The sequence below is a fragment of the Drosophila erecta genome, unplaced genomic scaffold (assembly GCF_003286155.1).
Source record: "Drosophila erecta strain 14021-0224.00,06,07 unplaced genomic scaffold, DereRS2 tig00000092-arrow-pilon, whole genome shotgun sequence".
In the NCBI taxonomy this organism is placed as follows: Eukaryota; Metazoa; Arthropoda; class Insecta; order Diptera; family Drosophilidae; genus Drosophila; species Drosophila erecta.
In genome coordinates this window covers 4,606,851-4,631,793 of record NW_020825207.1, presented here as the reverse complement: position 1 = coordinate 4,631,793, position 24,943 = coordinate 4,606,851, and the positions used below count along the sequence as shown (strand labels likewise).

General features: G+C 43.7%; 2 protein-coding genes across 6 annotated transcripts in view; one reads left to right on the top strand and one right to left on the bottom strand.

The window, feature by feature from the left end:
* LOC6546989 (uncharacterized protein DDB_G0288805) overlaps positions 1-24,943 on the bottom strand; it is a 57,728-nt gene that overhangs the window by 7,743 nt on the left and 25,042 nt on the right. For 4 of the 5 annotated variants that reach the window (XM_026980300.1, XM_026980301.1, XM_026980302.1 and 1 more), the window contains one exon: positions 13,216-13,339. In XM_026980300.1, the coding sequence (XP_026836101.1) occupies positions 13,216-13,339 (124 nt within the window). Of the gene's footprint in view, positions 1-13,215; positions 13,340-15,592; positions 16,186-24,943 lie in introns of those variants that run through there. The other variant, XM_001975995.3, reaches the window with a different exon arrangement.
* On the top strand, positions 17,045-18,730 carry LOC6546990. The gene has a single exon (XM_001975996.2). The coding sequence runs from the start codon at positions 17,045-17,047 to the stop codon at positions 18,728-18,730; it is 1,686 nt and encodes a 561-aa protein (XP_001976032.2).

Below are 24,943 nucleotides of genomic sequence, written 5' to 3'. Positions count from 1 at the left end.
GAGAAAATACGTGGCCCAAAATCGGGGCTTTTGATTATAAAAATATATATTCCAAATATTCCTTATATTCCTTATAAAAATACATATTCCAAATATTCCTTACATTCCTTATAAAAATACATATTCCAAAATATTCCTTATATTCTATATTCTATAATTCGGAGTACGATACTTTCTTGAATAAGAATCAATGAGTCGCTTACGTTTTGGTTCCGTTGGCAAAAGTACTTGTCAAACCCTTACGTACGGCTACACACAATGCAATTAATAGGAAATGTAGGGATCTGTTTTTCTCAGTGAGCTTCCACTCGCAGTGTCAGTTTCAGTTTGCCTTTTCCCTCTGAAGCGATGCCAACTTCGAGCAGGAAGTGCAAGTCCATCGAGATGAGCAACGGTATTCTACTTTGTGGTCTTTGTGGCTGGCTTAATCCATTAGAAGACCCAAGCCTCGATATCGTTGAACTCCCAATGACTTTGACATTGAAAGTGCCACGGTGCCCAACTTCTAGCTTCAGTCTGCCCCCTCCAGCAAGTTGAGACCCCAACTAGAAAAGCCAAATGTTTATTTTAGTGTCCACAACACACACTCACAAGAAACAGCCATCAAATGCATTTTAGGCCTTGGAATTTTTATGGGCTTCGATCTTTTTGGATATTTCAGAGATCTCCGCTACGGGTTTGTTTTTCACTCAATAAAAAGCTTCGATCGGGTCGCATTTTTGCCGCAAGTTATTAAGATTTTAACAACCAAATCTTCGTCTTCTGCCGAGTTTCTAATTAAGTTATTAGTCATGGTGAGTGGAATGTTCGCCCCATCTCGTCTCGTTTCATTTCGTTTCGTTTAGTTTAGTTTTCGACAGGGCGTTTCAACTGAGAAATGCATCAGCATAAATATGGCAAAATAAAGCCAAGAAAAGGCGGTTTGAGATGCAATCGATAGTGCTCAATATGTGTGGGCGTGATTTGTTTCCGAATTAAACCGATGGATATAGAATTTCGGGCGGGGCTGGTTGTTCTAATTTATGAGCATTTGCGGCATTGAACGACAGCGGCTTGCTGGCCATAATTTAATTTAATTTAATTAATTGGCACTAACTTAAGGCTGCGACGCCTTAGGATTTGCGTCACTAACTGGCAAAAAAGCATAAGCAAGTGGCAAGAATTTCATACGTGCATTTTCAAAATTGCAGTTAATAATTTCCTGCATTTCTTAATACTTTTCAGTTTTATAAATACCCATCTTTATATGGGCTGGCCCACCAGCTGTGCGCAGCCTTATTTTGTGGGCAGTAAAGACACAGTAAAAACACATCTTGATATATAATGTCAAAAGCCGAAAATGTAACAAATGACACACTCAGAGGGAAGCCTAAGCAGGCGAATCAGGCATTAAGATGAAAATAATCAGGAAAACAAAGAACCCGGCCAACAAACAAACCATAAAAAACACAACCAGAAACAACGGCCAAAGCGCTAATCAAATATGCAAGCAATGAGCTTCATCAACATAAAATTAAAAAATCATAAAATGCTAAACTGCACAGCATGAACAAAATCCAAAATCAAAAACCAATCAAAATAAAAACAGAAAACAAAAATCAGATATCTCGACAACGAGCTGGGGCGTCAAAATGCCTCGTAATTGCGGCACATGTACGAAAAACAACCGAAACGAAAATCTGAAAACACTTTTTACGATCCATCCGTGTACATATGGACATGGCCAAAACCCCAGACCATCACGCGTTTGTTCCATCGGAGCGATCACTTTGTCATTCCATCAGCATGATACTGGCCCCCATCTTCGATTTGAGTTATGGGATCTCCGTGGATCGTAAGATCGAGAAAGATCGGTGGGCGTTGCCGACTCTCAACTCTGCGGCCTGATAAGCATAACTCGCAGCTTATCGATCTCTATGATAATCACGGGCCCTTTCCCCGGCTTATTTATCGAGTCCAGCCGCATTTGATTTTGCTTTCCCGATTCTACTTTCACTAGCACCTGGTTCACCATCTTAGACTTAGGTAAATGCAAACAAATGGCAGGAAATCAGCGTGCTCCCATTTCGTTTTTAATACTAAGTATATATAGTAATACTAAGTATATATAGTAATACTAAGTATATATAGTAATACTAAGTATATATAGTAATACTAAGTATATATAGTAATACTAAGTATATATAGTAATACTAAGTATATATAGTAATATTTTAGTATCATATATTTAGTATCATGTTTTATAGTGTTATGTTGACATAAGAGCTCCTAACTATTCTTTAATTAAGAGTGTGGTTTACTTGATCTTCAGTTTATAGTTTGGTAATTCATGTCAATCCTCCACATCCTGTTGATGTGGAACCAAGGGTTATCCTTGGCTCTTGGGCATTACTTCCCCCAAGAGCATTGCCCCAATGAGTTGCAATAGTTCCTGGAATGTCGTCTGAGGCGTTCACTTCGCTGACTGCATTCCTGGAACTTTTACGCTGACGATTGCAGTTGGGTTCCCTGGGTTCTGGAGTCTGGGCACTGGGCACTGGGCTCTGGAGCCTGGACTCTGGAGTCTGGGGTTGGGGTCTTGAGTCGGGTCTGGGTGAAGCGTTTTAGATTACAGTCGGCCCCCAGTAATTGCATTTTGCATGTGCAGCAGAGTCAACAAACAAGTGAGATTTGTCACATGCCGCAACTAGTGGCCCTGGCCATCATTCGTATTGGTTTTGGTTTTGGTTTTGGCATTGCTATGGGCATCGTCATCGGAATCGCCGTAGTGGCAGCCACTATATGGCTATATGGCTATAGCATACGGTATAGTACGCGTTTGGAGCTCGCAGTTATTGGCGTTTTTGTCACGTTTCCTGGAAGAAACCGCTTTATTTGCTCGCCTGGTGCCGCGGCTGGCATATCGGTTTGTTTTGTAAGCGGAGAGCGGCAAACAAACTGCCCTGGCCTGGGCAAAAGGAAAACAAACCTCAACTTGCAGCCATTTATCAGCTTCGACCTCCACTGCTCCACTGCGCCCCTCCTCGCGGCAACTGCACTAATGCTAATTGCATTGGCACGCCCTGCAGACCAGACCTCGACTCCCAGCTCCAGCTCCAGCTCCACATATATCCAGCTGCAGCTCCAGCTCCATTTTCACTGGCCAGTGGAAGCCCATAGCTGCCCACGGCTGTCCACTGCTCCAAAGCCAACTCGAATGCCACGAAATTAGCGCCATTTAATGTGGAGCGCACTCAAGTTTTACGCACGATTTTTCCACTGACGCCACCCGAATCGCTGCCCCGGGCATTGGATGCAGTGCATCGGGGGCGACGGTCCCTGGGGGCACGGTGTCAATGAGTTAATTAGCGCACGAGTTGTCGCCCCCACAATACCAGACAGTACACTGAGAAAAGGCGGGGCCACAATCACAAGTGCTGTTCTACAGAGATCCTCACTTCCAAGTTAACCTTGTAAGCTTGTATTCTTTGTAAAATAAACCATTGCATACTTTTAAAGACAGTCATTTATCAAAATTCCATTTTTGAAATCAAGTTGTTAGAACAAGAAAAACAATCCATGGCAAGGAAAAGTTTCTGTTTAAATCCCGAGAAATTATGTTCACTCTTTTTAGTAGACAAATATTCAAGAAACCAAGCTAACTTATCGATAATTGTTAGACAAAATACGAACACAATTTTGTGCAGTGTACCTTAGGCGTAGGGAGGTGGGAGGAAAAGGCACTCTCTTTTCGCTCTTTATGTGGGTGGTGCCCCTAGAAACAATCGTGAAGGAAAGATCTCTTTTATTGGAGTCAACGCCACGCATTTCTGGGTCAAATTTTGTGGACTCCACGCCGAATTTTATTTGCTTATAATTTATGTGGCTCTGATTGAATTTTGTGGTCGACCAAATCAAGAAAAAGCAATTAAAATTATAGAAAAATGCGAGATAAAACTTATAAGAGCAGACATTTCAAGAATTTTTCTTGAATTTTATCAAAATAGCCATTTTATGTGCTCTAGATTTTTCCTCAAAGTGGAACTTATAGCTTGCGACTAAAGTTAGGAGTTCGTTATGTTCCTGAAATGCTTACAGTCTTACGTGGTCGCAATGGATTAGTCACTTCCTGGGGAAGCACGTCACTTTGAATCAATAATTAGTGCCATTTATTAATGCAAACTCAATGAACTGGCTGTCTGCTGCAAGTCAGTGCAGTGACTCAGTGCTGAACTTCTGAAACTATAAGGTTACTCATCCTACAGATACTGTATACTGTTATTTCAGAGGCCTCCTGCTGCCGATATCGATACACCTGGATGCATACGAGTAGAAGCATTTATCAATCGAATGGCCTGCGGACAAGTTCGATGACAAGGGCAATCACAAAAAGCCGCTTTTGTAGTCGATATGGAGAGTGGTACTTTATTTATTTGCTTTTTAACCATTTTTGCAGACCACACACGCAGCCCGCTCCGCATGTTATTTACAGTTAATTGCTGCTGGCGGCGAATGAATGTTAAATTACATTGATAGTTCCATCAGCCACAGAGGCAATTTTTCTTTTCCATGTGTATATATTTTTTTAATTTTTTTTTTTTTTCCCCCCAGCCCGCTTTTGTTTATTTACGCGCCGATATGCGGCGATATTGTTGTTACTGCGGTTTCGCTTTCATTGTGGCAGCCAGGCAGTCAGGGAGAGTAAATGGAAAATAAATTGAAACTGGCATTTAATTAAGTTAAGCCGACCCGGCTCGATGGCAATTTATTAAAATAAACACAAGAATATATTGCACCGAGCAACACTAATTGCAATGTTATCTAAGCAAGGACGCAAACTCTAACTCAAATTCGAATCGCCAGCGAATCGAAGTTGCAACATGGCAACAAAGTCAGCGTTGTGGCATGGATTTGCGGACTTTATTAATTAAGTGCAAACGTGGTCACTTACAAGCCGTTTAAACTGCGTGTTTGTGTTAGCCAACTTGAAATGGCTCCGCTAATGCGCCACAAGCTGACCAAAAATTAAAAAAGCAGAGAAAAAGGCATAAAAAACGCACCACCCAAAAAATAAAAATAAAGGTAAAGAAAAAGAAAAAAATACTTGCAAAAATTGTCAACCCGGTCACATAAATTTTGCCGACGGCTGCAGTCTCCGTCACTTGTTTACGCCTTTCGGTATACCATTTAATGGGTATACGTTAACACTCCTCTGCGGCAGTTGCAGCTTGCAGTTGCAGCTTGCAGTTGCAACAGTCGCCGGTATATGTGTAGTAAAATTTTGCTGGCTTCCTTTTGATCATAACTCGCTGAGTTATTGTGACAATTTGAATTGTTTCACTTCTTTTTATCACTTCTTCAGCCATTTCAGTTTTATTCTCTATTTTGCCGAATTTTGCCACTCCGGCCCATTAACATTTGGATGCACGCACGCGAACGATCTGAGTTATGCCCAAAATATATGCAAAGGCATTGATTACGTCACCATAAATAAAGATATAGTTGTCGCTGGATTTACGCAGACAGGTGCTAATATCCATCGATTGGCCAATGATCGTAATTCTTCAGGAAGCTGCGTGGGTTTCATGCCGATCGTCGACCGAAGAGCTGGTCCCGCGAAAATTTGTCAACTAATGGGTTAACAGCAGATAAAGCCGTCTTTATGGTTATGTATGGGGTGATTTTCGGCACAGCCCCATAAATATACCGAATTAATTTGCCGCTATTTTGTCTCGCAATGGATTTGTAATTGAATTTCCGCTCACTTCGGGGTGGTGCAAATTTATTGTTCGAAATTAGAGTGGCAAATTTATGCACTTTTAATTAAGTGCTCAAAACTGGAGGTTCTTTATCAACGCGTTCCTTGAATGGTATTCTAATTGCCTAACAAAATGGAAAGACATTGGTGCAATTTATGCATTTGAAACTAGGCTGTTACCGCTAGCAAAAATCTTTAGGAATTTATAGGGTGTGTAGTCGCTTGAAATAAATTCCATCCTCAACAGTACTGAGGTTTTTTTGCTGGAAAATGTTTTCGAAAGCTGCCCGCCTCTTTCACCAATTCCATAGGACTAGAGTCGTCAGCGGGACCACCCAAATTTTCTGGTTAATGCAGAACTGTTTACCCTGGCGCAGGATCCAAATGGCTGGGCGTGTCTGGACCACTTACAAGATAATTATCCCTCCGAACGGCTAAAAAGTAAACAGAGAGCACTATTAACATGTCCGAGGGATACGGAGCGCTATAATGATGCCATTAATTAGCTGAAATTGCCAGAAGAGCTGGGAAACCTCGAACAGCAATGCATGTGCAGTTCTGGTACCCTGGAGCCCCTCAGCGTCAAGGATAACACCTCTTGATTTACGCTCCCCTAAACCCGTGGGCCGTAAAACAAAAGTTTAGGGCCAGAACCAGAGGAGATCTATGTATGTCGACGTGGTCACGGGTTACTCGGCAGGGCGCCGTCTATCTTTTCCTGGTTTTGCCCAGGTTTTTGTTTTTGCTGGCCTAGAGCAAAAGTCAGACGCTGGGCATAATAAAAACGTCATGTCCTTGTCCGCCCGGCTGGCCATTTGACGCTGTGTGGCCAACAGGATCGGGCCAAAAAGGTGCCAAGTGCGGCCAGCTGGATTTTGCCCCGAGTCCTAGCCCACTTTTATTGTCTGTCATTTGGCCAGCCAGCATTATTTCTCGGCTCGCTGTGCTCAGTGCCTTTGTTTTATTGTTTTTCGCGCGTCATTATTTCGACTTTAACTTTTGTTTGTTTGTTCTCCGGAGATCCTTGGCACAGCCGGCTCTTTCGGCCAGGACTTAATTAAGGCCTCAGGTGCAAGGAGCTCGTAAAAAAAGTGGGATCGCAACTCTTTTCAAATTATTTTTCCACCTTCTTGGGAATATCTGCAAATTGATTCGTTGGAAAATAAACCTGTTATGAGACACTAGCCAAGCTGTTGATACTGGGGCTCCGTTTTCATGTTTTATGGCGAAAAGCATGTAATCTTAGCTATGGGAAAGTTTTTGAAAAATTTGACTCAATGAGGATTCTCGTTCCATACATAAATATTTCTCTATTGCATTAGATTCCACTGACGGAGCCATCAGTTAATGGGAAAATGTGTTACATTGTGCCATATTTCTGGAAGTTTGTTGATAAATAAACATTTTTTTAAACTTGACACTCTCTACTTTGAAGCATAAGTGATCTTGGAAGGAAGCTCCATCTGTAGTCCTTTAAAAAGAAATTTTACTTTAAAGCCACTTATGAATCGGCTGGTAATTCCCAAATAAGTATAAGCAATGTTGTAACTAAAGTAAGAAAAATAGTGTAAATGTATCGTGATTTCACATTTTGAAACTAAAGACTAAAAAGTTCGTAATAAAGCAACATTTTTAAGTATCTCTAAACTGGTAAATTCTTCAATCTTTCGGCTTCTCTCGTCTCCTTGAAGATCTACTCCATTCTCCCGCTTCTTTTAATGACTTTTTGTCTTAATGGCGCTTCCTACTCATTTCATAATTTGGGCTCAACTTGGCCCCAAAACGTTTGGTCAATGTCCGCCGAACCTTTCCGCTGGGTCTTCAGTTTTCTTGATGTGGCCAAAATGCTACTCGAATCCTGTTTTGCGGCACAGCGGCCCTTTAATAAGCAGATAAGAGAACATTTTTATGTGCCGCCTGATTGGCAGCAGGATAACTCTATTAAAGGCCCAGCTAAAAGCTACGTTTCGCCATTCCGGCTAAAATGTCTGGGTGTGGTCTAGACCCGAAGCCAAGCCAAGTTCATGGTTACGTCAGTGGCTAAATTATGTGCCAATCGAAAGTCAATTTGCCCCCGCAATCGACAATTACCAGCACTACAAATGTAGTTGGCAAGGTGTCGGCAGGCACGCATTGTCATCTAGCAGATACTTGAATTAAATGGATGGTTGGGGGCCTTCTGGGGGTTTGCGTTGCGTGTCGATGGGAACAGGCCAAAGACACGCAAGCCAACTCCTCCTGCCATTAACAACTGCCCAAAATACACAGGTTTCGTATGATTAAAAGACCCATTTGCATGCCCAAAACAAAAACCGAAGCAGGAACACGGCCGTTTGAAGTTCGACTCTAAGTTTGAGTCATGCAAAGTGAACCACTACCATCGCCATCACCATTACCATTACCATCGCGAGCTCATTAAACGGTAGTGAGACTCGATTCGATTCCGACTGCAGGACCAGCTGAATTTACATAGCTGCACGCGATGCAGAAAACCTCCATCCGAATTGCTCCTTTAAACTCTTGACGTAATTGGAAAGTGGCAGTCGCGGCGGCACTGGGTGGAAAATAAGGAATTTCGAAGAGGGAGCAGCCGGCCAAGTGAATTGATTTATTTGGCCAGCACAAGCCCACTGACAAATGAATGCATTTCCGTTCTGCCGCAATGATCAACTGACAGATGTCTTGGCTTTGACCACAATTTATATACATACACAAAGCCTCAAGAGCTTGCGACATTTCCTGCCCAATGACACGGAACATTTTGTTCTGGGAAATGCTTAAAATAAATTAGGCTAAATCAATTGAACAGACACTCGAGATTATCGATTGAGGAATGGCTGTGAGTCATGCAACCCAAAGGGGGTTTCCAAAAATAAACTGGCTTATGCCAACATGTAGAGGGAAACCCTTTCGAGCCAGTGCACCATTTTAATTCCATGTGCTGTACCTTTAAGGACTTGTTTTTTGAAAGCTATTTTTCATTCAGCAGCAGCCTAGTCCTGTGAGTCCATGATGATCCTCCACTTCCATTACATCCACAGATGGATAGATAGCATATCGGAGCACTCAGACCCGGCTAAACTCCATCGGAAAGCGGAAGGGCCGCCGATATAAGTGATGATAAATGCGGTTGGGGGAACTAAGATCAATTTAAAGGGTATTTAAGGATCAACCACACATCGGCGACAGCGGATCAGGCGAAGATCTATCGATCGATCGCCGCGGCACAAAAAGGTAAATCCCTTCGGGGAGTGACGAAAGATCTTGTCCATTAGGTCGTCTGCAGGCAGTTAATGGGTGCACCACAAAAAAGAAAAAAAGAGGAGGGCAACAACGTTGGCTCGGGGAGATTGATATGTTTCCAGGACCCAACGACCATCGCCGAGCGACTGATCATAATGCCCTGATTATGGTTTTGTGCTTTTTAATATTCATGTCGATCAGCAGGCCTAGCAATATTTGTTTGATGAATTTATTGCCACACTGATCGGGGATCAGGGAACAGCGATTGGTGATCGGCGGCGTTTTGTTTTATCCGCGACGGCATTTCCTTAATGGCTTTCGGTTCTGGCTTTGGATTTGGTTTTGGATTGCTTTTGGGCTCGTAAAATGCTCAGTTTAACGGTGTGCGGCATGGAGTGTGCTACAGTTATGAGTCTGGGATGGGTCTGGACTCGATTATCTCACAGATAATCGGATGTGGCGGGTTTTATTGATTAGAACACGATTCGGTTGCATGTTTGCATCTAAACAGTGCTAGCCGGGTTTTACTTTCAACGGTGACTGAGATGGTCGGATGCTAAGTTGCATACTACATTATTTCACGTCCTAGGATCCTGTTGATATGTGATGACCCATGCAGACCCATTCATCTCTGGTTTCCCAACGCCTCGCAACTCCAAAACGATGTCGCTGTGGCCACAACTCTATTCCCACGCTAGACAACAACAGATTCCGAGAACTTTTGATTTCCAAGGGATCGGCTGACTAGCCCCCTATCGAACCCCATTGAACAGCTCCTTCCAGCTCCATTGTCAGCCCCGATTTTCCCGTCAAGTGCGTAATTGCTGACAACCCGGCTCCTTGCTGCCAACTGAAGATCAAACGACCCAATCGCTCATTACCAAAATCGAAGCCGGGAACAGTTTGGGGGGGGAATTCGGGAAAGAAAGCCAGCTTTGAAGCCGAGCCGAACGGCATTGTTATTCAAATTCAAGGGGGACACTTGACCGGGCCAGAAGGAAATGGGAGAAATGAAGAGGAAAAACTACTGGCACAAGAAAAACTACATCAAATTGGCGCTTAAATATTTTCTGACCAACTGTGGGAAACAATAATATTGAAACAGAGAGAGCCAGGAACGAAAGCGCGTTTATTTCAACAGTAAACTTGGCTCGAAAAGGAATGGCATGTGCATGTGGAGAACACTATGTGGCCTGGACTGTGGCCACTTGAGTTTTGAAGCGTTAAGTGGAAATCAATGCAGGCCCTTTGGCATATCTCTCTGTTCCAAAACTGCCCAACGATCGAGTGAAGCAATTGACCAAAAACTGTCGAACTGCCGATCGGCAAGCGGTACACTTGTTCGCCTTTGTTGTTGACCATGTTTTCTTAACCGTTTGAGCCCCTTTTTCCTCGTCTTCTTTCTGTTTTCTGCCTTTCTGGTCGCGCGGTAGGTAAGAGAATATCGAGTCGAATCTGTTTGGGAATTTTTCAACATTTTCTTTGGCTGCGGCGGCGTCTCTTGGAAATTTGTTTGTGGACTGGCCAACGGAAATGCATTTATTTGCTGACGTCTTGGACCGAAATGAAGGGGCTATCTGTCTCTTTCCGTCCCCGTCACCCGTCTCCCTCACAGGGGCGTTAATTGATGAATCTGCGCGATCGGAGCAAGAGCCCCTAGGTTCAATATACCCATACACATACCCCCCAAAACGACACCATGTGCTATTTCTTGGAATTTCTTTCGGGCCATGATTTCCTTTCGACCAAGTCGAACTTTCTGTTCCATGTTTTCGGCCGTTCTTTTCCCTGCTTTTCCCTTTTGGGTGTTCATGTTAAACACATCTATTTATATTTTAATGATGTTTGTAATGATGGTGCTAAATATTTCCCACATTATTAGCACCTCTTCGTCTGGGTCTCGCTTTTCGGTCTTCGGGCTCAGGGCGGCAAAGTCATTGAGGGATTTTCTTTGGGAACAGCACAACAAGTTGTGTGTGATCGCAGTGTGTGCCGTAGAAAGTAAGCCGAGGTGCACAGGGTTCAAGTTTGTGTGCAGATGCAAAAGGATTAACAAGGATTGAGGTACGCAAGGTAAGAGACACAACAGTGGCAAATGGAATTTAAAGGTGAAACATCGCTACAAAGCCATTCAAATTTACTACAATTTATAAACAAAGCTCAGTGATATGCAAACTAATATTTAGTATTTATTTGAAGCTTGAAGATCCCATCTTTTCTTGCAGATCCCATCAGTACTGTGTGGTGAAGAAGGCGATTATCCACGATCTCTCACTTGTTGGAAACTTGGAAACATTGGGTAATCGAAGCTACAGAATCTTGAGAGCATCTGATTGATCACTGGCGCTGCCGCCTTCAACGATGCTGAACAATGCTAAACATTTGTAATGAACTGCCAGCCAAACAAGAAGCTTGGCCCCCAGCAGACCACTCATGTGGAATTCGGGTAGGAGTTCCCAAAAAGGCCGCCGCGGACTGGGCTTAATTTGATCAAGAAATTAACGGTTGCGTTACTTGTTACATGCAACCCCGTGGACAAGGGTAAGGGTTAGGTGTTGATTGGGCAACGCCCTGAGCTATCCGATATACAAATGGCCGGAATATGTGTGTGTATAGGGGAGCTGGCCAGAACTGATTGCGTACCCAGATTTATGACCGCACATGATGAGCTATAAAATGTTTTATGGCCTTGGTCCCTGGTTGCAGTTGCGCTCCTAGGGAACACATCCCAATCCACACCAGCCACCTCAACAATTTTCGCCTTCTGTTGGTCTGAATTGAGATCGTGTGATTTATTGACGTGTGTTTTGGACGCTTCTGTTTTGGAAAATGGGAAAATGGGAAATGTTGTGGTTTCGGGTGAGTGCGTTTTCACTTTTTGTTTGGGGTGGTGAAAGTTCCACCTCCCTGCCGCTGCGATTCCCCCAGAATTGATTGAGATGTCAGGATTCATTAGCAGCCATACCTTCCTTCCCTTATTTCTGCCATATTTTTCCAGCTAACCGGGGATTTGGCTGACCAACGTAAATCCGCCGAGGAAATTCCCAGCCAAACAAGTGGGATAAACCCGCATGCAGTGAGGTTTTTGGTAGAACGAGGGATAATCCCCGACTACCTGAGCTTAGCCATGCAAATGAATGAAGTTTTCAGGGTCGCTTGGTGAGAGGGCGTGCAAATTGACAAAGAAACTTTTCGCACATTAGGCCTTAAGTGTCCCTGTCCCTGTCCCTGGCCAGCTGGAAATTTTCACGCGCACTCGCAACAAACGAGACATAATTTTGCACCTGTTGTCGCTGCATTTTCCAGCATTTGCTCGCTTCTTCTGAACCTCCATTGTCCTGTCCTTTCTCTCCCTATTATCCTGCTGAGTGAGGCTACGTAGCTCGTGCTGGTCCTTGTATCTCTGTATCTTTTCAGGCAGCAGCTGCAGCGGCTCTAATTGGCCATGGTCAGACCCAAGAAAAGGTTGCTGTTGCGTCGAGTGAAAGTTGACCCAAAGCGTAGCAAATTTTACATTTTTCTCCGGTGTGAGTGGCTTTGTTGCCAGTTTTTGCAATAAATTACGCACTTTATGCGTGCCCCAGAAAGGTTGCATTTGGAAATGTGTATTTCATATAGCTGCGGCTCAAAGCGGAGTGGGTAAAGTGTTTATTAACTGACAGTTAGTGGAAAATAACACACTTATAATTTGCTATTTTCATGGGCTAGGTACAAAGAGAACGCCAATCTTTCAACAAGATTAATACGCTTACTACTTTTCCCTTTGCATTTGCATTCCATCCTCTGTTACAGCATCTCGAGTGGATTTCGTCACGCGTTCGAATGACGGTTGGCAACATTATGAATAGATCAGTATAAAAATATTCAACAACTGTAGCACTTTCTGTTATTGTTGTTACCGACATTTGGACAAGCCAAGTGGAATGCCCCCGCCCACCTTTGCCGACCCATTGTCATGGAAATCGAATGCAAACAAACAGCAGCTACAAACTACTGGAAATTGTTGAAATATTTTCTATTTCTCGGGATACATGCCGTATATGGTTTTGTGAAAGGTTTCGAGGGCACGGCCGAAAAGAAAGAGTAGAAAATTGTAAATTAGATGGCAATGTGATGGCATTTCCTGCAGACGTGTCAATAAACAAAAAACACATCCGAACAGGAGACCTGCAGTGGGGCACTTGAGGTGTTAGGGGCACGCGGGGGTTAAGTAGTAAATTTATTGGAATACTTACGTATCTGTGAAGTGTCTGTCACTGAGACTGTTCCTTCCGCAGCTAGGTGTATGGCTTTGTTGTGTGCACACTGTGACATTATTACGTAATCTTCTACTGTACATAATGCACCTGAAATCACCACCTGGAAGATATACAAAGCGGGATATAAAGTTTTTCAAAATGTGTTCAAAGAGGTTTCTGGGATATTCTAAAAGCTTGAAATATGGTAACTTCGCCCTGAAACTGTTTACATTCTCCAGCCTTTAAGCCAGCTATAATGTCTAGTTTAAAAAGTATATTTTTATTTTATTATTAGCTGTTTAGCACTGCATTCTAACATTTTCCCCGATACATATGGTTCATGCAATTTCCACTTGTTTCTTCCATGTGTGTGCGCCTTATCGTTTTACTATCTGCCAACCGGGCCATCAATAATTGTATCTATCAGATAAAAACGGCAGAAAGGGACCAACAGCAATAACTACAAAATATCACACCTAAATTGCATACCAATGTTTACACGATGTCACGACAAATACTTTGATACCCTCGGCGCAGTGCAAACAGAGCACAAAAGTATTTCATGTTGTTTGTTTGCCTGTTCTTCGATTGCCATCTTTGAGTGCCCCCCTTTTCGACGCCCCTGGAGGGGCGTATGTCGGTAGCCATTGCCCACCCCCACCTGTCCCCCCAAAAAATGCCCCTTTGTTCGGTAATTTATCATGTTTGATTAGTTGTCTCTTTGGTATTTTATTACATTCATTAATAATCGTGGCTTTGGTTTAATGAATTTATTGTTTCGCAGGCGGGCGGCGCTTGTGTGTTACCCCTTTTTCCGCCGACTTTTGTGTTATTGTGCCAGGTCAGGTTGTAAATCATGTCGGACCCAGATCTACCTTCGATATATGGAAGTCAGGTGCTTCTGGGCTTGCTTGATGTAAATAGGACTTTGACCGTGTAATTTCGACCATTTCTGCGAAGTTTTTATTGCCATCACATACGATTTATTTGCAGATTTATGGGACCAACTATATCTGGCATATCTGGGTAATTATTGTAAAAGTCGGCTACAATGCTAAATTACGTTTTGTTTACTCCAGGCTTGCTATCTGCAGTCGACAGATACATTTTGAAGCTAGTAGGTGCTCAGCCTTGCCGGAGGTATCTGAATGAATGAGAGTTACAACTTTTCTGAGTATTATTGCCCCCGCCCTCTGCCACATGTGCCACACCTTATCTCCATTCATAATTTCATCAACCCAGAAAAAGTAACCAAACTCTTTTGTGTGGGGCCTGGCTACGCTTTATTTATTAGAACTCTGTCGATAATTACAAAATAATGCGTTTGGCTGCCCCTAACCCGTCGAGAGCCCCGCCACCCTTGGCTCTTTCTACCACTTCACTTTAGTTTGGTTCCCAACCTCCCACGCCCCCGCCCAACCTCCTTTTGCCACCCACCTAGAGCACCTTAAAATACACTGTCGCAAAATGCGCATGAGTTACATAGTGCACTAAAGTTCTTTGCAACACTTAAGCTTGCAATGTCACAGTGAACAGCGCATGATCCTTCCGTTAATACGACTAAATATTACTGCGAAACGTATACTGGATTTTTCTTAGTGCAGAAACGGTTGGGAAAATAAGCGTGCACACTGGCTATGGAGAAACGAGGTTACCCAGGGCGAGGAATTCGAGGCGAGGAGGTGCTCGATAGCATTACAAAGCGAGCGCCTTGATAAGATTTTGAAGCTACCAACTGGAGGGCGGGAGTGTTTGGTGGGCTTATGCTGGGTATTGAGGAAGTGTTTGGCCCGGGAGTTCCATGTAACTTGGCTAACTCGAGGTCCGATAGCCGTGATTGAGGCTGCGGTTTTCACTCGAGAGGCCTTGATAGTTATTGTTTTTAGTCTTCGAGGGCTTTGCCGCTCGAGTGGCAATACAAGGGTCGCTGTCTGGCAAGTGTCTTTCCTCCTATCAATCAATTACATTTTTGAGAGATAGTTTGCCAAAGGGAAGCCATAGCAAACAGCAGGCTGGCCAACTTAGCACATGTTTTAAGTGCAAAAAAGCATATATTTAAAATGGTTTTGCAAAAGCTAAGTCGGAATGATTACTACAAACATATTTATAATTAAGTTTCAAAACCCGAATTCTCGTTTTAAAGTCTAGTAGTCTAGTCTAGTAGTACTTTATGTTCTATTTATCATTAACGGCTTGGCGGAGATTCTGGATTATTCTAGTTCTGGAAGAGTTATGTTGGATCCCCGTACTGAAGTACTGAAGTACTGAAGTATCCCGAAAAGCAGTCAAATCGTTTTAAAGCCCATTACAAGCATAATCAAATAAAACCACTTCACCTTCACTTGGCCGGCCATCGATCACTGGCAATACTCACAATAAAAAACAGCAGTCTCTCTAACTGATTCGACATTCATTCGGCGATTAATGTACATAATTTTAACCCATTTACTGCCGGCACAGAGCAGTAAACTAAAATTCAGAGGTGTCGTAGTTGTCGCTGGGTGATAACGTGCTGGCTAACCGATGTGGCTGACATTGGGCGGTTTCGGCGTAGTTGGCCCCGTGTAATCAGTTGACCGATAGCTCTTCCCTCTATGTAATATGTGAAATATTCAGAGCGAAATGAAGTCGAAATCGAAACTCATTGCTGGCCGACAAACGAACACACACATGTGCACACTCGCGAACTCACACACACGCGAGGTACTTCCGCTTTGCGCTTGCAAAAATAGTAATCATAAAACAATATGTATTTCTTGTTTCGATATTTTATTGGGGCACGTTTCTTTATTATTCGTTATTACTCGCTACATGAGGGTGTGTAAAGCGCGTAATGCACGGGACGTTGGCCAAAATGTCGGCTAAAGGCGTTGCGGCAGCGAGACGTTGAACGTCTTGGCAGGGCGATTGAATTATCGAGACTAAACCGAAGCGAAACGTGCGACATTTTTTGGCTTTGTGTTTTTCTTCCTTTCCACACAAGCAGCAGCAGCAGCAGCAGCAGCAGCAGCAGCAGCAGCAGCAGCGACGCCAGCAGCAACATGAACAGCGGCAGCAGCAACAGCAACGGCAATAGCAGCAACATAAGCGCAACCAGCAACATTAGTTGGCGCAGCGGCAAGCATCGGCGGCAGCAACAACAAACACATCAAAAGCAGTTTGAAAACTTGCGCATTTGTTGTTGCGCCCCGTGAAAGTCGCTGCGCGTGTGTGTGTGAGCACGGCCATTGCTGCTGCAGTGTGATATTTATTGCATGCGATATTCGGCCAGAGAGCAGCGTGCAACACGCCATGTTAGCTAACAGCTGTTGCCGTTCGAACCTGTTGGCAGCGGTTCGAACTGTTAACGCAGGCCGCTCTGTTAAAAATCTGTAACGTCAATCTTTGAACGTGTTTAACTGCTTGAATCTCAGAAAGAGAAACAAATACAATGCTAAAATAATAGTTGTTTTATGGTATGATTTTATATATATTTTTAGAATTATTAAATGTATTATATATTCATGTTTTTAATAAATACGAAGACATTACGACAAATGTATCCTTAAAGCTTAATAGAAAACATTTTTTAAAATAAACAGTTTTTAACTTGATGTAAGCACATTACACTTTATTTTGACAAGCCCTTCTTAAAGCTGTAACAACGAATCCAATTCATCACCTAATTGAAGATTAATTACGTGCATTTGACGCCTTTCCAAGTCCGTAATTAATTGCTCATAACAAGTTTATCCAACTAATTATTTGGCTTAATTGAATTAACCAAGCGAGCTAACTTCGCAGCCTGTCCTTCCAAGAACTTTTATTAACTTACAAGCTTTTCGAGATGTCGCTGCTTAGAATCATTCCCATAATCATACTTATGCGGATAGTTTTGTGTATACCTGACACAACCATATTACAATTGAGTGCTGAACTTAATATAAAAATCCAAATTTACATCGGCTTCGGAAAGGAATCAAATGATTTTCCAGGTTCAGATGACAATTACCCGAAACTGGTAATACTTCGGAACATTAGTGAGGAGTTTAAAACCTATCACGACGAGCCTGTGCTTCTTATAATACGACTTGAAAGGGATTTGGATTCGAATTTGGCCACATTGGATGTGCTGAGATCCTATCTCATGGATAGGCAATACAATGATATACTACTGATAGATAAAGATAAAGAAAATGTACACAGTTATATGGATATATGCAAAGCTTACTGGAATGCAGGCTTTTCACACTTGCTTATTTATAATTCGCAGGACCAACTTTGGTCAATAAATCCCTATCCTTACTTGCAGATAAGGCCTACAAACTTGAAGGAGTATATAAAGAACAGGTATAATCGCAACTTGATGGGTTATCCACTGCGTGTCTTAGTGACCAACGATCCGCCTCATTGCTTTGTGGATGAAGATGAACTACCGAATTCCCCGAGTCGTTATAAAGGCAGTATTGTCACAATGTTGAAGCTATTTGCCGATCAGCTCAATGCCACTTTTCAAGCGAATCCTTTTCGCGGGTTTCAACGCTATTCCACCGCGCAATGTGTGCAGATGGTCAGCAATGATGAAATCGACGCCTGTGGCAGTATCTTCATAAGGACCTACATGTACGCCACCAGTCAGCCAGTTCGCTTGAATCGTGTGGTTATAATGGCGCCATTTGGCAACGCCATCGAGAAGTTCTACTACTTCTTCAGGCCCTTTGACTTGTACGTCTGGATCGGAACTGGCATAATCGTGGTCTATATAGCGCTAATGGGTTCCTTGCTTCATCGCCTGCATTTCGGGGCATGGGATGTGGGTCAGTACCTCCTGCTGGCCGTGCAAACTCTGCTGAACCGGGCACTATCTTTGCCGCAATCTCCGAGAGGCTCCAAATTGCTGTTGCTGCTCCTGCTATTTGCCATTGGATTTGTATTGTCCAATTTGTATGTGGCGCTGCTGTCCATGATGCTGACCACCAAACTGTACCAGAGACCCATTGAAAACGTGGCCGACTTGAAGGCGGCCAATGTGAGCATACTACTCCAGACGCACAATATCAGACCCAATTCAGTTTACGGAAGCTCGGAGGAGCTGAGGGAGAGATTCCTTCTGGTCGAGGAGTCCCTACACCTGGAGAAGAGAAATGGCTTGGATCCAAGCTACGCCTATGTGGACTCGGAAGACAGAATGGATTTCTACCTATACCAACAGAAATTCCTTCGCAGACGCCGGATGCAGAAGTTATCCAATCCCGTTGGCTACACCTGGGCCGTTCAGGTCATCAAGCAAAACTGGGTCCTGGAAAAACACTACAATGATCATGTGCAGCGCTTGTTCGAGACCGGATTGCAGAACAAACTGGTGGATGATGTGCACGAGTTGGCCGTAAAGGCTGGCTTCCTGCACTTCTTGCCCACCCAAACCCAAACCATCGAACCACTGCGACTCGAGGACATAGTGATGGCTGCCATGGTCTTGGGCGGCGGACACGCCCTCGCCGGGATCTGTTTCCTGGTCGAGCTGTTCGCCTAATGGGCTTACTCTCAATCTCGGGAATGGCAATAGTTCGGATGGCCGTAAAAACGGTTAACACCCACGCAATAAACGGAACTACCCCTAAGTGTATCACAATTTAAAGCGATTAGGGTCACAATAAAGCAACAGAATGGGGACCCGCATGCGACATCCGTTGCCAGGACACTCGAAAAAACCAACTGCTAAACTATAATATATCCTTATAATTTAAATATTATATTAGCCAGAAACCTGCAGGAAAACATTCTAGAAGATTACATTTCTTTTATAGTAATTAGTCACTAACCCATTAGTCAGAAACCTGTAAGAAATTATTCCGGAATAGTTAACCCTAACCCGTTTAGCATTTAAGACTGGCGTTGTTCTCAGTGCACAAGAAGTGTGTCAATTGACGGCATTACTCTACTTCTCCCAGCGGAAGTTGCCAAAAATGCAGCAGTTGATTGAACATTGATTGACAATGGCTCCCGGCCAGGATGCGAAACACAAGCAGGGGGCGCGGTCCACTGGCCATCGATTCATGGACTTGGCTAAGGACGTGGACATGGACATGGACATGGCTGTAAGTGTGGGTGTGGATGGGGCAGTGCCACTGCTTCTTGTGATTCCCTTTGTTCGACGAGACAATGACGATTTGTGCACCGTGAGCAGTCCCCTCCTCGCTCCTTTGTGTCCTCCCTGCCATCCTTGTAATCCGCCGATGATAATGGGCCATTGTCAGTATCGATGTGCGATGTGCGATGTGGACGCCTGATTTCTGCTTTCTGATTCCTGCCGCCTGCCGATGACGACCAATGACAGCCACTTGGTTCGCTGGTTGATAGCTGACGCACTTTGGCACAGACACGGATTGTGTTGAATTGGACTCGATTGCCCCACTGGGGGGCACTTTAAGCTCATTAAAGTCCGGCGAAATTAGCAGCATGACAGTGAGATGATTGGCAATTGAATAGTGGGTGTGAAATAAGACGGCTTAAAGGGGCTATTTCGGGAAGGTTCGAATAAAAATGGGTTCTTATTGTATTCAGCAGCATAGAAAACTATTGTCAATGACAAAAACCCTTTACGAATAGGACTTTCACTATAGTTTACAATCAAATAAATTGACGCTTAAATCGTTTTACTGTTAGAACTTGTAGCCCTGAACTGAAAGTAAGCATGTGGTCAACCAATAAGGATTATCTGTGGGCTCGAAGCTGACATTTCGATTCCTCCAGTCACGTTCAGTACTCAAAAGATAATTACACTTTCCAAATGTGAAGTGAAAATAACAGAAAACTTAAGTGGGATTAGGTTGAGTTGCCACCCCATCAGTCGGCCGATATCTGCGATTCGGTGCAAAGGTTGTTGCCTGAATAATTTGGAGACACAATTTCATCACTGCCGTGACTCAGATTCCATTTGTGAGTGGACCTCTTTAGGGCACATGGCCCATACCCCTATAAAGTAGTAAGCAATTACTGCTCATTTGTTTCGGCCCAGTTATCAGGCTGTTGCCAACGGCCCAGAGCCGTACAGCAGCTCCTACATTGCGACTAAGTAGTAAGCCAACTGAAGTTGCGTGAAAAATATTGGCCAAAGTCACGGGCCATTGCAGATTACCGGATTGATATCGCTGTGACGTCACGAGGAATGTGTACGGAGATGGCCACCGATAAGATTCGCTTACAAACAACTCGCAGTTTGTTAAGTTGTCAAGTGAAAGCCGAGGGCTGTTCATTAGCGAAATAAAAGTTCTGTCATCGAGATAGTTGGGATGTGTTTTGGACCCACTCAAAACCACCAATTAATAGATATTTTGGTGTTTTTTTTAAGTTTGGAGTGCTGGCCTCTTGAGATGAATGAGTTGTTTTTTGGGGAAATTCTATGGAATATTCGATCAGGTGTTTTTCCACATTACACTGGGACACTTGGTATTATTTTGAGTTGTTATCTTCATTTAAACATTACGTTAATGGTTAAGTAAAAAGGTTTTCGTTGGCCATTATAACAGTGAAACAACAAAAGCCAATCCCCAACTCAAATCAATCTTTATTTTGGCTTCTTTTCGCAGGGCTAACTGTCAATTTGGCCAATCAAGCGGATACCGCAAAAAGCTAATTAATTTTTTGCTCTACCCATTTGCCGTCAACGGCAGTTGAAAACGCTCATCAAACTAATTGGCCAGCCGACGGCGTGGGTGGTCATTTTAGCCTCTTGGCCAACTACTCGGCTTGGCTTTAATTGCATGCGCCGGTCGCCGAGAACCTGCCACAGACAGGCATTTAAAAAGACGCAGCTTATTGTCTGCCTAATGGCTACGGGTGAGCCAAGCTGCCGTTTTGGCCAGATTCATAGCCAACTCAAGGCCCGGCCAAAAGCATTTTGGCTATTTTTATTTCTTTTGGTTTCCTAGCCGTTTACCGTTTTGGCCTTTTTGACATCGGCGTGACAACCAACTATGCCGTTTAATAAACTTAACAATTTAATTTTCCATTTGGCAACAAATTGCTTTGTTACGTTTCGTTTGGTTTCTCAATTTCGAGGGAGATTTGATTAATACAATGAAGACATAAATACAGTGGCTAAGTTGCAGGTTTGAAGATTTAAATGTGACTTTTCTTAGTTCCAAATGGTAAGCATATATGGTAAACATTGTAAACTCGACCTTTACGTACAAATAATTTTTTAATTATTCAATGTTTTAATTGAGCTTTTTCGTCTTAACAAGTTTGGTTTCGCAATGGTGCTTTGTATCTTTGGCATGATGCCGGAAATGCCTTTTCCTAACGTGGCAAACTCAATTAATTAACTTTCGAACGCTGCACTGGCAAATAAATATTTGCACTTGATTATCGCGTTGACAGCCCCATGCGGCTGTGGAACGGGTTGGCAGCTCCTCGTTGGCCCCACTTGAACCTTGTGGCCAACTGCTGACCAGCTCCCAAGCAGCCCTCTCCCTCGCACAGCAGCCCGCTCACTCGCACACACTAGGCGCCGCTATTTACTGTCAATCATCGCGGCCTTCTTGAGGCGGTGGGTGGTGGGTGGCGGTATCGCCCAATCAATATCAATGACTGATTACGATTAAACTCGGTGTCCACGCGCTAGTTGGCCATTCGGCTTTTGGCGAGCCTCCATTTGGCCAGGTGAAAATGCGAAAATGCCTGGGAAATGAGTCACGCCTCGGGTATCGTGTGGCCTGCAGTTATAAGGAAATCTTTGACAGTTGGCGCAGGTGAAAGTTGTTTTCGGAAGTCCATAAGATAGATGGTCTGGAAAACCTTCAACAGAGCAATTATACTGAGTTACTGCACACAACTATTTACCTGAACGCTACTGCTGTGATTAGGATTATTTGGAAGATTGAATATTTCTATAGCAGCCAGTTCTTTACACAGAATTCTGGTGCTCTTTAAGGCGAAAAGATAAGCTTAAATAAAAATCAGTGTTCTTGAGTTATGATTGCTTGTAGGGAGTATATGTCAAGTATTTCTGTTTTTAGAGAGTCCTTGAGAAATATATTTAATTGTGTGATTCCTTATTAATTAGTGTTTGATGACCGGGCAGTATTCTGAGTACCAGACTACCAGAAACCACGCTTATCAGTCAATCGGGACAACTGGGTCATATCACATACTCGGCCGGATGACGTGCGAATTTGGTTTAAAGCGCCACGGCAGGCGGAGATTTATGGTGCGCTTAGTGGCAGCCCCATAAAGATTCCGTCAATAGCTAAATCAAAATAAATCGTAAATAAATCGCTGCGAAATTCCTTGCCATGACACCCGCTCTATCGGATCGTCTCCAGTGGCATCCGCTCCTCCACGACGGACTTTGCTATCGGATCGTATATTATCCGCATACGAGTATTTATATTTGACGGGCGGACAGCTAACTTATCGGGCGAGATTCCTGGCTATTTTTGCTTTGGGCCAGGCTAATGAGCTCTAATTGATTCCCTTCCAGATTGGTTTACGACCACGCCCTTCTATCTGGACAGGATCTTGCGGCTTCCTGGTTTTTAGTTTTCAGTTTTCAGCTTTCGGGTTTCGGTTTTCGGGCACGTGTCGTCCGCTGGTATCAAGTTTTTCGGGCCAACCGCAGAGCCAACAGCATATTGAATTTTACACACATTTGTTGTTCCCAACATGTAAACAAAAAACCGCAAAACCAACAAAAGACCAACATCCAGCCCACACGGAAAACGCGGCCTGCGGGCGAATCGTGTTTGACAAGTAATAAAGGTGATTAAAGCAAATCTAAACACTTGCCCCAGGCATTTCAAATGCCAGTGAATAATGCGCCACCGAATGCACAAAGGGGGTGGGGGTGGGGGTGGGAACAGGGCAGGGGTCGAATCATTTGTTAATCAAAATGCAAATGTAATCAATAGAACGGAAGTGCCCGCCCCTCGACAGACGTGTAATTTGGTTATTGTAGTAAATGTAATAGCATAATGGATCAGTCCGGTGAAAGGCGAAATTGGATGGTTCAACAGTGGGTCAGAGTTTATTGCTGAGTTTATTTACAGATACAAAGGGCTTAGTCACAGGAGAATATAAAATAACTGCTGTAAATCACATAAAAATATATTAAATACGTTTTGATTGTAGGATGAATGCAGTTTTCTTCCAAGTTTGCGCCACTGTGGTGGCTGAAAAAGTGGCCTTTGGGTAACAAGTCTAGCCATGACTCTGCTCCACTGCGCCCCCGTTGCATGTTAAGAGGCATGAACACGCTGCAAAGGGTCGCCCGAAGAGCGCCCACTTCCACCCACTTCCACCCACCTTCGGCACCTGGTCCGCTGGCCTTTTGGCATTTCGGCTGCCATTTTCCAGCGGAAATGTACGCCAAAATGTTTGCGTGCCCCCAACGAGTATGAGAATGTAATATGTTGGAATACTCGAAATTTGAGAAAAATAACGTGCCAAGGAGGGCTTTTCCCCACAGCAGGGGGTGTGCATATATACAAGAGGATGGGGATGGGGATGGGGATGGGGCTGCGGATGACTTGGCAAATGGCGCCGGCAAATGCGTTCATTGAACTGCCTGAGCGATGCAATAAAATCAACAAAAACACATTTAAAAGGAAAATAAATGTGTGTAGGACAACTGGCGACGAGGAAAAGTTACGAGAAAGGACAGCTGGAGATGGAAAAGGGGAGTGGGGAGTGGGGCGTGGGGCGTTCTAAGACAAACAGTGAGCGGATTTATGGGGTCGCTTTCGGTCGAGTCGCTGTCGTCAGTGGCAAGTAAGAAAATAAAATGTAAGAAAAAAAAAACGGAAGCGGAAAGACGCGAAACTGGCAACTGACACACAAATACGGGGCAGAGGGGCAGGACGGGAGGGGAACCGCAAGGGAAGCTGTCGGAAGGACTGCCAATCCTCCCCTGCTGTAGCTGCTACACTGAAACCAAAGTGGCTGCAGAAGCATTTTCAGTTTTAAATCTGAATTACAAGTTTAATCATAGTTAATATTAATACAAGTACTGAAGATGTTAGATGTAGATAGGAATCTGATCATCTTATTAAATGCGCGACAAGGAACTGTTTGTTCAGTTTTCAGTGCACTTATCCCTAAGCGTTCTCCTTGTCCTTTTTGTTTGGATTGCCAACGGAAGCGAATTAAGTTGCCTTATGCGACGAAAGGGTTCAGTACCCAAGTCCTGACCGCCCAGATATCAAGCTCCTGGGGTGCAGATCGTGCTGGGGTGAAATTGATATGCTATGTCCCAAGGAGCCGCAGATACTGTATCTCGTGGCTTGCTAAGTGTGCAGAAAATTTCAGATATTAATGATCCACTGGGTATCGGATTTTCAGCGCCCCTGGATTACTTGCGCCTCGATGGGCGGGCAATCGCAAAGAAATCTGCTGTAATTGCCGCGGTCCATTGCATAAGCGGTACAACGCGGCGGATTATTGATATTTGCCAACTTGCCTGTGGAAATTCAAGAGATAATCGTGGCGGCAAATTGTGAACGAAGCCAAATTGTAGGAATTGATTTCCTAATCTGCATTCGCTCTCCGTCATAAAAGAGATTCGCAGTTCGGGCATTGAATAGAAGTGTAATCACAATATACTCGTAAGTGACTTCTTTACTTGTCCAGCACGATTAGATTTGCTTGAGCAAATTTAAGATTCTGATATGGAACAATGAAATTCCTTCTGCATTCGATCAGATACTTGCTATTTAACGATGACAAAACAAATTCCGTTGTGTATGCT